General features: G+C 53.2%; 4 protein-coding genes across 4 annotated transcripts; 2 read left to right on the forward strand and 2 right to left on the reverse strand.

The window, feature by feature from the left end:
* Nucleotides 1-1,969: 1,969 nt before the first annotated feature.
* Nucleotides 1,970-3,463, forward strand: V8C40DRAFT_201683 (uncharacterized protein). Its single transcript, XM_083211991.1, has one exon. The coding sequence runs from the start codon at nt 2,095-2,097 to the stop codon at nt 3,358-3,360; it is 1,266 nt and encodes a 421-aa protein (XP_083074109.1). The 5' UTR covers nt 1,970-2,094; the 3' UTR covers nt 3,361-3,463.
* Nucleotides 3,464-5,682, reverse strand: V8C40DRAFT_201677 (fungal transcriptional regulatory protein). The gene has a single exon (XM_083211990.1). The coding sequence runs from the start codon at nt 5,472-5,474 to the stop codon at nt 3,567-3,569; it is 1,908 nt and encodes a 635-aa protein (XP_083074110.1). The 5' UTR covers nt 5,475-5,682; the 3' UTR covers nt 3,464-3,566.
* Nucleotides 5,683-9,291: 3,609 nt separating this feature from the next.
* On the reverse strand, nt 9,292-10,912 carry V8C40DRAFT_242440 (alpha/beta hydrolase). Its single transcript, XM_083215217.1, has one exon. The coding sequence runs from the start codon at nt 10,622-10,624 to the stop codon at nt 9,581-9,583; it is 1,044 nt and encodes a 347-aa protein (XP_083074111.1). The 5' UTR covers nt 10,625-10,912; the 3' UTR covers nt 9,292-9,580.
* Nucleotides 10,913-11,962: 1,050 nt separating this feature from the next.
* V8C40DRAFT_242443 (FAD-dependent oxidoreductase) lies at nt 11,963-14,371 on the forward strand. Its single transcript, XM_083215218.1, has 2 exons — nt 11,963-12,785; nt 12,864-14,371. Exons 1-2 carry the CDS (start codon nt 12,708-12,710, stop codon nt 14,028-14,030), a joined length of 1,245 nt encoding a protein of 414 aa, XP_083074112.1. The 5' UTR covers nt 11,963-12,707; the 3' UTR covers nt 14,031-14,371.
* The last annotated feature ends 353 nt before the right edge of the window (nt 14,372-14,724 follow it).

Here is a 14,724-nt window from a genome sequence, read left to right on the forward strand (position 1 = left end):
CCGAAACCCTTCACTTCACTCTCTCTGCCCTCGGAAGATTTTGATTCGATGAGCCCATGGAGATTGGAGTGGGCCGTGGTACTTCTAGGATCTCAGCTCGGAATCTCGAAGCATCAATCACTTTCCCATCGAGATTTGGGTTGGGCAATGCCGGCTGTTGGGAGGGCGGCCAACAGCGCAAAAAGGCATGTTACTTTTACATCATTTCTCTTGTGAAGATCATGCCCATTTCTGCAAATCACATTCGTATCACCGTCCCGATACGACCATCGAACGAGCATCATTTTCATTTCCCCAGACGCATTGATGCCGATATTTCCTCGCCGTTACAGATTCGGCCTACGTGGAGTCCGCACGTCCCCCTTGTGTGTACAAAAACCGTTCGCCCTCGATACGATAGAGCAATCTCCAAGCTGCCGTCAGCTCAGGCCAATGCATTCCGTCGATATCATCAGCAGCCTAACTCTGTTACGCCTAACGCGATCCTGCCAGTCCTAGCTCCGGATATTAAAGAAGAAGAAGAAAGAAGAAGCAGAATAAGGGAAAACACAGATACAGCGGCCAAAACACCTCGAATCTCACCCTTCGCCTCCCACCCAAGACACAGAATCTGCGGCCGTCGGAAACCCCTGTTCTGCCGCGCTTCCTCCCGCGGATGATCCGGACGCTCGGGTCGCTTCCGAGCCCTGACGGTCCCCCAAAAATGCCAAACCAAGTCGGGCATGAGAGGCGAAATCCAACCTCCATAAAAACGGAGGGCCGAAAAAGATGGATCTACAGTAGTACGATCCGCTGAATGCTACACCAAGTACCCTTTAGTGCAGAAGACCAAACATTCAAATCCTAGCGACATTGGTGTTAACGCCGAGGAGAGAGAAAGAGAAGATGGGATTCATCACACGACGTATGGAGTATCCAGAGACCAAGATGCGGGACCTAAAACGTCGTGAAACCAACCGTCCTGAGAATCAGGAGTCGTCTTAAAACCACAACCCGCGTACCCCAGCCCAACAAGGCAGATTAAAACACAAAACACCAGCAAAAAGAAGAAAAAGACTTCACTTCACCCAGTATCATATAAATTGCCTGCATACGAGCATCGGGAGGCGCAGCCAGACCGAATCGATAACCGACGGCACATCACTTTAACATCGGCTAGACACCGAGAAATGAACAAACCAACGGCCCGTTATTAATCAAAATCCCTAACCCCCCAGCCATTGCCCAAGCATAAAAGTAATCAAAAGATGTGTCTTTGAAAGCACAATGCAAAATTGTGCCTTAACCGAAGACTATTGCATCTCCTCTCCCCTTCTTCTACTTCCGTAATGCCGCGCTTCTTTTGTCTCCGCCGGCTTACTGCTTGCTTCTGCTGGATCCTTGAAAGCTGTCAGATAAGGATGCGCCGCCGACCGCCGTCGTAAACCCGCGCATCTAAGAAAAAGGCGTCCGGTCCATGTTCTCCCCCATCTGGCGAGATAATAGAGTGCTGACGCGGAGCCCATCCTCGGCAAGCAAGTTGAGAAGGGGAGAAAAATGTAACTGCGCAGCCAACACATTAGCAGGTTGGTAGTATGCAGAAAGCGTAATACATACAAATGCATCGTCGCTATTAGTAACTGTGCTGGCTTCATCTGACTGGGCCTTCCGACGGCTGCGACATCCGTCAAACCTCCAAACAGCTACGATCTTCACGTTTTCACGAGCTACACGGCAAGCTCCGACGGCCGTGATGGCCAACTGGCCCGTGTGGCTGGTGGCTTCCGACCAGCGGTGACGCCTCCTCAACGACGGAGAAGCTGGAGATGCGTGTATAAGACATGCTGGACCAACATGCCTTTGCATGAAGTGTGTGAGGGCTCAAACAATAGACGTTTATTATTGGGCAAAGCAGATGCTATTCCCAGTCGATTCGATTCTTCATTCATATTCGCGTGACCAAATGCTCAACGTATAATCCATCTATAATACTACCTACCTTTTCCTCATTATCCCCTATTGGTCGACTCTCACTTTCTCGTATGAGACATCTATACCAGGAGGAGACGTAAAACGTTATCAAGTCTCAAGGAGTTTTCACATAAAATCTTCGTCATGTCCGCCGCAGCCAAAAGTCCATCAACCTCCTCCCTCAGCATAGCCATCGTCGGCTCCGGCCTGGGTGGTCTCTCCGCCGCCATTGCCCTCCGACGTGCCGGCCACCAGGTCACCATCTATGAACGATATGACTTTGGCGGAGAAGTTGGCGCATCGCTGTCGCTCGCCTCCAATGGCTCGCGGTTCCTGCACGAATGGGAGGTGGACATTCCGGCCGCTAAGCCCGTCATTCTGCGGAACCTCGTCATGCACGATTGGTCGTCGGGAGAGATTTCCGGCCAGTATCCACTGGGAGACTATCGTGAGCGGTTTGGAACGGACTACAACAATTTCCACAGAATTGATCTCCATAAGCACCTAAAAGAAGTTGCCACTGCCGAAGCGGGCCAGGGCCCTCCGGCACAGCTTAAAGTGTGGCATAAAGCGATCAAGCTAGATCCTGCCGAGGGCAGAATAACATTTGAAAACGACAACGAGGTTGTTCATGATGTTGTCGTTTGCGCGGATGGAATTCGAAGTCAAATGCGAGAGCAGATTGGCATCACTCCGCAGGTCACGCCATCCACCTCATGTTGCTATCGGTGCATTATAAGCACAAAAAAACTCCGCGAGTTGGGCCTCGGCGAATTCGCTGATAACAGTGCTATTGAGTTCTGGGGCGGAAAGGGCATCAATAAGATTGTCATGAGCCCTTGCTCCAACCATGAGGTCGTCAGCTGCTACTGCTTCTACCCGGCTGAGAAGAACGATCTCAAGGAAGATGGCTGGAATATCTCGTCCACGGGCGAGAATCTGGCAGCAACATTCCCTGATCTGGACGAGAGACTCCTGCTACTGTTTCAAAATGCAGAGGATATCAAGATGTGGCGTCTTTACAATCACGAACCCTACCCATACTGGGTGAATGGTCGTTGCTGCCTCCTTGGAGACGCGGCTCATCCCATGATGCCTGATCAGTCTCAAGGCGCCTGTATGGCCCTGGAGGACGCTGGAGCGCTTGGTATCCTCTTCTCGGAAAAGTATGCACATCTGTCAATACCAGAGAAGCTTCAAATGTACGAGCTTGAGCGCAGACCGCGCGCCACGCGAGTGCAAGAGAGCAGCCGGCGAGCCAGAACAGATATTACGGAACGCATCGGTTGGAGCAGCGCCAATGATCGGCCAGGGAAGCTGACCATTGAAGAGGTGTGTGGGTACGATATGCATTCTCATGTGGCTGAGCTGGAAGAGAAGCTCTCAAATCCCGTATCGAACCCCTGGTAGACATGCAACAGCGTTGCCGCTGCTACGGTGTTTTTGCTGTACTTCCTGCCGATGTAATGCTAGTTGTGGCAGCCTCTCTGATTCGGCTGCTGGTGCGATTCGATAAATTGTATCAGCGAGGAATAGGAGCACCATATCCAGCTAAACGATTGAGCCAAGACGTGCTCGTTTTTTCTCTTCAGCAACAAAATCAAGGCATATTGTGCTCAGAAAACAGCCAGACCATGCATCTCCTCGTATCTGATGCGTGCCCAGTTGACAATAGTGCCCGTGCCCTCAGTTTGATCCCTCATCCTCCAGACCCGCTCCACTAGCTCTCGAGCATTGTAAATGTACCCGAAGCCACAGGTGCGCTCCATAACAAGGAGGCGGTCCTGGATGACAACCCGCTGCTCCATAGTCCAGCATGCGCCCCCGGCCATGACCAAGGGGTACATGAGACAGGGCTCCAAGGGGCTGCCGTAACGAATCTTTTGAACCGACTCCAAGATGCCCTCGACGTTGGTGACCACTCTGGCATCGTTCAGGTCGTACCCCTCCACAATCTGGTGGAGGCGGAGCCTAATGGCAAACTCGTAGGCCATAGTTGCGTGCAATACATCGTCATTGTTAGTCACATTGGCGGACCAAGCGGCTCGTGGCAAGCCCCCGTATTCATATGACCAGTGGTTGATGCGTTCTTCGATCTGCATGGCTTCCTTGCGAAAGGCAGCTTCTGAAGCGCGATCAACCCGAGTTTTGCGCTTATCAGCAAGCGAGTTGACTACGTCGACTAGATGAAATAGCTCCTTGGGGATGCCGTAAATTGCCGAGTCTTCGTCATCGGGGGAGGCCGTCAGCCGATCCAGCGTAGCTGCCTCCCGCTCGTCTTCACCCATGAGCGGAGGCTTGCATGTTGACGTCGTAGCAGCAGAATCGAGGAACCGGGCAAGCCGCACAAGAAACTTGTTATGGCCATTCATACGATCGCCCTGCTGCTGGTTCATCAGTGCCGTCAACAGCCTCTTGGCGCCCTTCAGATGCAACTGCCACCCTTCGCTGGTGCCATCAAATAGCTCCGTCATGCACAGGAGTAGGCTGCTAACAAGGGCGATATCGGCGTTAGATCGATCCACGTGAGGCAGGAGCCTAGCCAGAGCCTGTGTTGCTTTGCTTTGGTGGTATATACCCCTGTCGGCCAGTTGAGGTTGCAATTTGCGCCAGTGGTTCGCAGAAAGGGCCAGGATGCAGTGCATGACCAGATCATTGGAGCGAGCAATGGGGAGCAAGTAGCCGTTGTAGGGATTATTGGTGGACATGCGGCGAGACAGTAGAGACGACACAATGGTCATATAGTGGTTGAGCAAAGCTCTGTCGTGGGACGAAGTCAGTTGCGGCAGCAACTGCGGGTTATAGATAGATAGTGACGACAGGGACGTCATGGGCGACACAGTGAGGGAGTCGTGGGAATCCGATTGAGGGCTGTCGTAGCTTATTGGTGTTATTGACTCGTGCCAACCCACTGGGGACGAGCCATGCTGATCCCAGGCAGATCTGTCGGCCGGGATTTCGATTAAATCATTGGTGGACGCTGTCGGCGGCATGCCTCCAAAGTGATGATCCAGCGAGTAGTGGCTGATGCTGGCACTGCTGGAGCTGCTGCTGCTGGAAGAACTCAAGGCTGGACTGTTGCCGCCTCGAATGATGAGCTCAGTGGTGGTCCCGTCGGCCATGCCATCGACAGCCACGGACTCCGTGATGGGAATATCTCTGGAAGCCACAGTCTCGGCGGACATGGATGCCGGTGCACCCACAGTTACGGCAGCGGCTGCGGTCTTGTCCTTGGGACGCTCGGCTGGCCACGCGCAGTCGAGGCACAGGCGCCTGCAGTCGCCGCATCGTGGCTTCGTCTCGTCGCATTTCTTCTTGCGGCGCTTGCACATGAGGCACCCCGTCTGCACTCTGCGGATGCGTGCTTTGGGTAGGTCGCCCACCTGCTGGTTGGCCGAGCTGCTGGAGTCGCGTGGGCGACAGGGAAGGCTCAGGCGCAGACACCGCGCACATGGCACGCTGCCATCGCATGCCTGCTTGATCTGGGCACAGCGATGGCATACGGGACGGCTGTCGGAGCCCATGGCGATGATGTGGGATGGATGTTGCGTTTCTGTCTTGGCTTGTCCTGTCTTGTCTTCCAGTTTTCTCTCTCTTTCTCTCCCCCTGTTTCTCTTTTCCTTCTTCTTATCCTCCTCTTCTCACTCTCACAGCTCTCTCTCACCAGCAAGTCCTGGCCTTGTCCACGCACGGTTTCCGCACAACACACTCACAAGATTCTCCAACTGCGCGTTTCAACAGGTTGGTGGTGGTAATACAGTTGGCCGAGCCTCCAGGCCCCAGTTTTTGCCGCCTCGAAATCACTCGTCTGCCCGTGCAAAGCGGGTATGGCTTAAGGAGGCTTTTCTTAGATGGAGCGGGCGCGGCAATAATGCAAGAGTCGTCTTCAAAACCTCTCGATTCCCACTGCTGTTCATGGCGAGGTCGAGCGTCAATAGGATCAAAGGGTTTGTCGAAGACGGGGGCGTAGATGCAGATGGGGGGGAAGCCCTTTCGGCGAAGCAAAGTTGGTTGGTTCTACAAAAGCGGTAGTATCAAGAGGGAAACCGAGCAGGACTCGGGAATACTTGTACGGGACGGGGCGGACCCCGGTAGATAATGGCACAGGTACAGTTACTTGCGCATCCTGGTGGTGCCGATCTGGCTGCAGCGGGGGTCTGTCTTGGGGCCCCCAATGGATCCTGGATCTTTGCTGGTAGCGCTACGGGGCAGGATGTAGCGTCCAACGCCAGTGCAGCCTGTGGACTCGGCTCGTGTGCGCAAGTACCGGTACGAGTACGCGCACTCCAGATGTCGATGCTTGCGACACTTGGACCTGTCAGCCGGCAGGCGTAGGTACTGCCTTGTTTGCGTCGTTTAGCGAGTGAGAGCATGCAAAGGTGCTAGCAGGGCCGCCAGAAACCCCGACATGCCCCTGTAAGCACCAGGCCAAACAAGGTCGATGGAAGCACTGGATTCCATGACTGGAATGTACCAGCGAGTAACAGCCGTGGCAGAGCAGAGGTGCTAGGCTAAGCTGCCGTCATCTGAGGACAGGTTGACGAGAACCTGATGATTGCCCGTCATTGGGAAGACGGTTAACTACGAGTACACTAGTATATACAAAGCATAGCGGAGAGGGGTGGGGAGATCGGTCAATAGGGATCAATGCCGCCATCGCCGTCTCCGAGACAAGAGACATGCTCCATTTGGTGCTATACTTGGGACAATCCATTCGATATACTCGTACTGCACTGGTTCAATCTATTTTGATAGAGCTAGGTACTGTAATTACTAACGTGTCACTCACCTATTCGTACTACAGCCTTGGGTAGTACGAAGGTAATTACTGTACGAGTCTTGGGCATATCTTGACGGGAGATCAATTCAGTTGATTCTGCCGTCTTTCGCTCCTACGAGCACCTACCTAATAGATCATAGAGGTATTCGCATGAAGCGATCTGGTGTTAAAGGGATTAGTCTAGGTACTCCATACTCCGTACTCCGTACTCGTACATGTATGGTAAAAGCAAAGGAGGGGGGCCAAGTAAGCACACATGGATGTTTGCCGTGGCTGTCTCGCAAACACGCTGATCCCGTCGATTCGGGACTGGCACTTGGTGACTGCGATGCGATGCGATGCGATGCGGAAGTTCCTGTAATGCACGCACCTTCTTTTAGCCAGCATGCACCACACATTACTTTACGACTACGGCAGGTTGATTTATAAGGATGGAAGACTTGGCTTCTGTACCGGTACATCTCCAGACTCTCGTAAATTTTCGTGTGTCCCGCCGGGGAGAATCCAGGAAGGGGCCGCCTCGAGCTACTACGACTGGCCGGCCCCATTGCGCCGTTTCGTTTTCTCCCAGCGTTTTGGAATTGGATCAATGGATCCCTTTGCCGACCAGAATCCGCCTATCCTTTTCTTCCCATCCGTGTATCCTACATATGCCGACCTGGGTATTGTACCTGTACGAGTAGTTCAGCAGCTCAGCAGCTCAGCAGCTCAGCAGCTCAGCACTTCAGGTTCGCTCTGCTCTATCACGCTTGCTCGCTAATCAGAAGCCACAGGCCACACGGCGCTGCAGAAGTCGGGGGCCTAAGATGCAGATCCCTCTGCTCGCCCCTCAGCACCATCTGCAGGTTTCAAAGCAAAAAGCCTCGACAGCTGCGACTCGCTAGGCGGAGCACTGATCATGATCCATTCTGTGCGGTGCCGCAGTTGACACTTGATGTGCTGTTGGTGTGCATACAGCCGGGAATCCATCCCGTCAGCTCCATCGTCGGCCAACTTTCTGCTCCTCCTCCCAGCACACAATCATACCGTACCTGCACGAGCACATCCGGGACTGGACATAACGCCCTTTCTCCTCTCGGCAGCCATCCAGCAGCCAGCGGCGCCCCTCGCTAAAGAGCTAAAGGGAGGCGGTCACCCTTCCTCGCCTTATCTCCATGCCCTCACTGCATCGCCGCATGATGCGCCACGCCAAAGCAAGACAAACGCCAGTTGCTACGCCCGAAAAGGGACGCACTAGATCCCCGATATCCCAGCTAGACTGCATTGTTGCAATTGGCCAAGACCCTAGTCAGGACCGGCACCAGAGATTTGAGAGGCGGGGACGGGCCTGATTGCTTGACTAGCAGCAACGCATCTCGAGACGATAGGCGGCGGCAACTGGGACTGAGACAAGCATATCTGGATTAATGCATCAAATCCATACTGTGTCGTTCTCGTACGAGCACCGTTGATGTGGGCGAGAAAGAGGGGCTTCGTGAGAAAAGGGTTGACCTCCATGGGCTCTGCAGTTCCTGACGCTAGGCCGCGAGCAACAAACGAAACGCGCAGCAAAGGAGCATGAACCGGTCGGCTCTCGTGGCGTCAAACCTCCAATACGGGCCTTGCCGAGCTGTCAAGAAGTATATCGGGGTGGCATGAATCGTGCTCCCGTTTTGACTGAACCAACATGCGCAAGTCACCAACGTAACAGCGCTCAACACGGCAATGATAGTCCATCACCCTCGCAGCGTTCGTCCAGCGCGCTGCAGATGAGCATCGCTCACCTGGTACCTGTACCTGTCATGCTCGCGCTCTCTGCCCATGATTGTGCCTTTACGGGGTACTTGAACGAATCAACGCGGCCCGCATGTACTAATACCCTAGCCGGCCAATCCACTGGAAGGAAAAAAAGAACAGAGAGGAAAAGAGAAAACTCTGAACCCTTGCTCGGCTCATCTCGCTCCGGCATGGGATAGGATCCTACTCTACTCCTAGTGGGGAGTGGGTTCTTTGGCTGAGATGACTTGATTCGAAGGATGGCCTGCTCACAAGCAAGGGTCGCACTCGCACGGCTTGTAATCATTAATGTTGGGCCTGCAATGCAAAACGAACATGGACACACTGCTACTGCGTTACACCGATTTTGGTGGTACGAGGGCCGGCATAAGCACCCAATTTGGGCTCTCTTTCTGGCACATGTCAGGTCAGAGCTTGGCCCGATGAAACCGGTTTCTGCATGAAGAGAGAAACATTGGGATCCGAGGGGTGTGAGTGCGAAGCCAGTGTGTGTGCGTGCGTGTGAGTGAGCGTGAGTGCGTACGGTACCTGCGCTACCAGAACAAGCGGCATGTCACATCCATTTGTTTGGACCTCGGCGGAGCAGACAGCGATGGCTTCTGTCCCATCGGTGCCAATGCAACGCAACGACAACTAGGGAGAGGGAGAGTAACGGTACATTCAACGTGCATGTGCAGTATTACGCATGCTTTCTTGCCAAAAGTGCCCGGGTATGTCTTTTACCCATGTTGGTTGACGATCGCCAATACTCAACATTCGTCAATGATCAAGAGGAGAGAGAGAGAGGCTGGTCTGGATAGGTAGGTCATGTCTAATTTGTTTTCATCATCATGATATGTACATTTGGACGGATCGCTTGCTCTTGGAAAGAGACGTGGGAGAAACAATAACAAATAGGGGAAAGGCAAACAAACAAGGGCCGGCACAGCGAATCGCACGGGATGCATCGTCAGTTTCCACTCAACAGCTCCATCATGGCCAACGCGCCGGGAGAATCCTGCCAAGCAGTAGCTATGTTTGTACTCGTACAGCAGCACCAGTACCGAGTTGAAATGGCTGCGTCCCAGCCCTCCCTCACGAGTCAGAGTGAGCCATCCGAAGCTCCCTGGCGGTGCTGTCAATGAACTCTCTCCCTTGCCACAGCGCCTCGTCCATGTGCATGAATGGATGCGGGACACCGGGGAAGCGCCGTTGCGTTACCTCGACCCCATTCTCGACCAGCACCTGTGCGTATTTCTCGCCCTCGTCCCGCAGCGGATCGGCCGAGGCAGTGTAGATGAGTGTGCGAGGCAGGCCCTTGAAGTTTGGTGCCTTGAGCAGGTTGTTCTGCCAGCCGATTCGCTCCTTGGCGGCCTTGTGTGCCTCGGGCTCCGTGGGCAGTGTCGATAACTTCAGCTTGTCGAACCACGCCAACCGGGCCCAATTGAGTGTCGGTGCGAACTCGTTTTCTTGCATCGATGGCCAGGGTGAGTCGGCGGCTGTGGCATACTGCGAGATGTCGTCGACGACGGGTGTACCCGCAGCCACCAGCCGCAGCGGGATGCCGGCGTCGCGAGCCAGATGCGCCACGGCCAGGGCGATGAAGCCGCCTGCTGACACGCCGCCCACCGAGATGCTGTCTGGGCGGATGTTGAACCTGGCTGCGCCCTGCTTGTGGACGTGCTCGACGGCGGCGAAGCTGTCTGTGACGCCTGTGGGATAAGCAAACTCGGGCACCAGGCGATAGGCCACGTCAATGACAGCCACGCCGGCCTTTTTGCAGTAGTGCTTGCAAATGTGACTCTCCGTATCCAGGTCCCCCAGTCCCCAGCCGCCACCGTGGAAGTCCAGATGCACCGGCCATGGACCTGGAGTCTCGGGCTCATAGACGCGCACGGCCAGCTGCGTGCCATCGGCAAGCGGGATCACATCGTCGTAGATGCGTCCAACCTCTGGCGCCGGAGCCGTTCCGTAACTGTAGAGCAGCGAGTAGTTGCCTCGCAGCGCCCCCAGATCAATTGGCTTGAGCGGCTTGGTCGCGACGTTGTCGTTGTAGAGCTTCTCGAAGGCGGGGTCCAACTTGCCGGCCATGGAGGGGTGGAGGGGCTGAAGAGCCTCGTGTTTTCCGTCGGACGCCATGTCGAATGATTCGGTTTTCTGGCTTTACTTGAGGGCAGCAGCTGTGATGGCGAGAAGGGGAGAAGGGGAAGACTGGTGATTCTATAGCTCGCAAAGATCGCAGGTCAAAGGCTCCATCTCGAGCTCCAGCTGCCAGCTTTAGCGGCTGCAGCAACGTTGATCGGAGGTTATTAATCTCGACCCCATAGTGGGTGATACGCGCGCCGCCGGCCGCGGGACGCCACGCATCTTCGATTTCCGCGCTGGGTCCGACGGTAGACGCCAGGCGCGCATCTCCAGGCTCTCAACCACCTTTTGTCAGTGGACAGAAGAGAAGAGAGATAGCGGGCCTGTGCTGCTTATGCCTCCTAACAGGGAATGTGTGCCGAGTCACTGCTGTCTTGGGGAATTGGTGGAATCAAATTACTGGGTTGGGTAGCAGACGGCTTGTCAGTAAGCTCCCAGTAAGCTGCCTCGCAGACATCACACAACTCGTAGATGGCACACAGACTTTATGAAATGATAATGAAAACCCCCTTGATTGCTTTTGACTTAGGCTGACTTGTGTATAATGACGCATCCTGAGAGGGAAATCGGTCAAAACCTGGGTTATCATCCTCTGGCTTGCAGTCGGTTAAGTCGCTATAGCGAGTGGCTCTTCAGCGGTGCCCCAAGCTTGCTATTTCAACATCGCGGGTCTCAATTTGAAGTTGTAATAATACCAGACACTGAAAGAGCATGACCCTAGTAAATAGTAGAGGAATAGTTATAAGAGCAGACATTGGAAAAAAGAAGTGATAGTAACTTATACTTGTAAACTAGGTACATATTTATGGCTCGGGAAGCATCTAGGTAGAGGCTTTCCTTGGCCTTCTAGTCTGGCACTTCAAATCCGCGCAGTCGCTGCGATGCTTTATATATAATTTGGTGTGCTGGATAGCTTAGGTACTTATATTGTCCGAGGATTGGATAGGTCGATGGACTAATAATATTCGGATACAACTTTAGCAGACTTTACTTGTAGTGTAATCCGAAATAAAGCCTTGTAAGAATTTGGCAGGTTCATGATTCCTGGACATTATTCGACAACAGCAACGCGTACTGCTTGTCTAGTCATGAACTTATACTTGAACTAATAAATACATTCTAAAGCTCACCGAAGCAAGCTATAATATAAACAATGCAAAGGTTTTGTGCTCACGTATGGAATATGCAAATCGTCTTCAATTACAAGTGTGCCGGGTAGGTATTTTAGTCAACGGTTGGCTTTACAGTAAATCGACTGGCCGGCCAAAACAGCCCCCAACCTCTCCAAACTGCGCGATTTCCAAGCCGTTAAACCGCCTGTGTGCACTAGCAGCTCAGGTCCGCGGTGTGGTTCGGCATCAGCTCACAAACTGAACGCTGCGCGGTGGGACTCACCGCCTGCTACAAAGGACCGTGCCGGCGAGGAACAGGGAACAGCAGTCGATGGCCAGATGCAAAACACATGCAGTGATTTGGTTTGCGCGGCGGCCCAAGTGGTTGCTGGCCCATGGATGTCCATCCATGTTAGCACAAAGGCCATCATCATCTCAATGCAAATAGATACGATGAAGCAATATTTCAAGCAGACTCGTCTCATTCAATCAGCAATCTCTCCATTTGCATTGCCGGTTAGGGAACCCAAGGCCGGCGGAAGACGAGAAGTGGTTCCACAATTCGTAGATAAATTGGTACGGTAGGAGTCACGGATTCTCAATCTTACTGATCTCGTTCAATGCTCCTCTTCCTGTGCTCTACGAGTACTAGTGATATCTCCCCATTTGGGTTCCAGAGCTAGGGAAAACCCGTGGAGAACAGTGAAAGTGAACCCCTGAAGAGCCGCCGGATGGGACAAAAGTTGTGGCTGAAATGCGCCGTCGTGGTAGTAGTAGAACCACACGGACACCCTTGCTGCCGTCATGATGCATGCACTATGAGGGGCAGAGAGAATAGCTTTAAAAGCGCGGCCATAGAAGACGCTTTTTATGAAAACAAAGATAAGAACGGCGATTGATTTCGACGACAGCTAGCTACATACTCAGCTACTGCTACCACTACACACATTACATCTCCGTTCAGCATGAGCGTCAATAATAAACCCGTGCTCATCATTGGCGCCGGTGTCGTGGGCTTAACGTTGGCACACGGACTCAAGAAAGTACATCAATGGCATATTCTATTCATTTTGGATTCAGCATTTGCTAACTCTAAAAACCTTCTTGGTTCCCTTTCATAGGCCAACATTCCGTTTGAAATCTACGAGCGCGACGAAAACATCGATGCCCGCGGGCAAGGATATGCCATCACCTTACACTGGGTGTTGGAGTACTTGAAGCAAATTCTCGACCAAGAGACCTTTTATGCCATAGACGGGGTCCAGGTCGATCCAGAAGTCGGCCGCCATGACAGCGGCAACTTCATGTTCATCAACCTCGAGACGAAGGAAGCCAAATTCAAGATCCCGCCCAACTACCGCCGCCGCGTGAACCGCGAGAAGCTGCGCAAGGTGCTGCTCAAGAGCGTCGCAGACAAGGTCCACTGGAACAAGAAGCTGGCAGACATCCAAGTGTCCGACAATGCCAGCGATGGCGTCACGGCCGTATTTGCAGATGGGACTGAGGCACAGGGGAGGATGCTCGTCGGCGCCGAGGGCAGCAACTCTCAGACAAGAAAGTTCCTCGTGCCGGATGCCTATCAGAACTATTTGCTGCCCGTCAAGATGATTGGCGCGTCCGCAGACTTTACTCCCGAGCAGGTCGCGCCGCTGCGAAACATTGATCCGCTGCTCTTCCAGGGCAGTCATCCTACGACAGGCGTCTTCCTCTGGATCTCTATGCTCGAGACCCCCGAAGTAAACGGCACAGCAGGCACTGCCAACGAACGCTTCCGCGTTCAAGTCATGCTCTCATGGATGGACAAGGATAGGAACGAAGTGATCCCAGAAGCGAACCAGGACCGCATCGCCCTGATGAAGCGCCTGGTTGACGGCTTCCACCCGGATCTATACAGCACCATACAGGCCATTCCCGAATCCTCATCAACCCTCCACCTCGTTTTGCAAGACTGGCCTTGCCAAGACTGGAGCAATCACGACGGCCGAGTGACTCTAGTTGGCGACGCTGCCCACGCCATGGTCATGTATCGCGGCGAGGCTGGTAACCATGGCATTCTTGACGCCTGGCATCTTTGGGGCGAGATCAAGGCGGTGTATGCTGGTGACAAGACTGAGGCGGCAGCCGTCACTGATTATGAGACGGAAATGAAGGAGAGGACCAAGCCGGCTGTATTGTTGAGTCGACAGGCGTGTTTGGATGCGCATGACTTTGACGGCTTGAATAACGACTCGGCGGTGCTCAAGATGAGGGCTATCAAGGCGGCTACCAAGGCGGCTACCAAGGCGTGAGTCGTGCGGGAAGATTGTAAATATTGGATCATGCGTGAGTTTATGATGTGTCATGTATTTTCTAGTGACCGGTTTATTCTGTTATTCTAATGTGTATATAATATGATCATGCAAAGCAATGCTCATAAAGCCGATCTGCTGTATACATGTACTGCAAGACTGGTCTCGATCACTTCTTCCTATGTGCGATGCAAAGAATCGTTACCTGAACCTTACATCGTTATCCAACCCCCATTACCCCTTCTCATAGCTCGTAGTCACATAGTATAGAACGCAAGGGGATAGTTCTAATACGTAGTTGCCAGGACAAATTGATGCAAGGGAGCGTCATTGTCCCAGGGAGCGTCATTGTCCATTCTTCTCATTCTTCTACGTCAGCGGTTAACCTCCGCAAACTTGCTTTAATGGCGGACTGGAGATGCTGACGCTAACTCTACGCCTCTTTTAAAGCTTAACATTGAGTCTGTGATGCCATCAACCCCTTTGGTCCAGCGCTAGACCTTTTGTGAGACTTCTGCCCTTTCGATCTTGGTGATGCTCCATGACGCAATTGCCGAAAGCGTCGATTCCATGAAACTCAAAAAGACACAATGAGCTTAGCAACGTAAAAAGACGGGAGCATCTCCCTCTAGTGCGGATTCGATCTTCACTCATCTCTAAACGGCATCACGTGTCAAAGGAGAACAAGGACAAT

Source organism: Trichoderma camerunense, assembly GCF_050948025.1.
Source record: "Trichoderma camerunense strain CBS 138272 chromosome Unknown V8C40scaffold_7, whole genome shotgun sequence".
Taxonomy (NCBI): domain Eukaryota; kingdom Fungi; phylum Ascomycota; class Sordariomycetes; order Hypocreales; family Hypocreaceae; genus Trichoderma; species Trichoderma camerunense.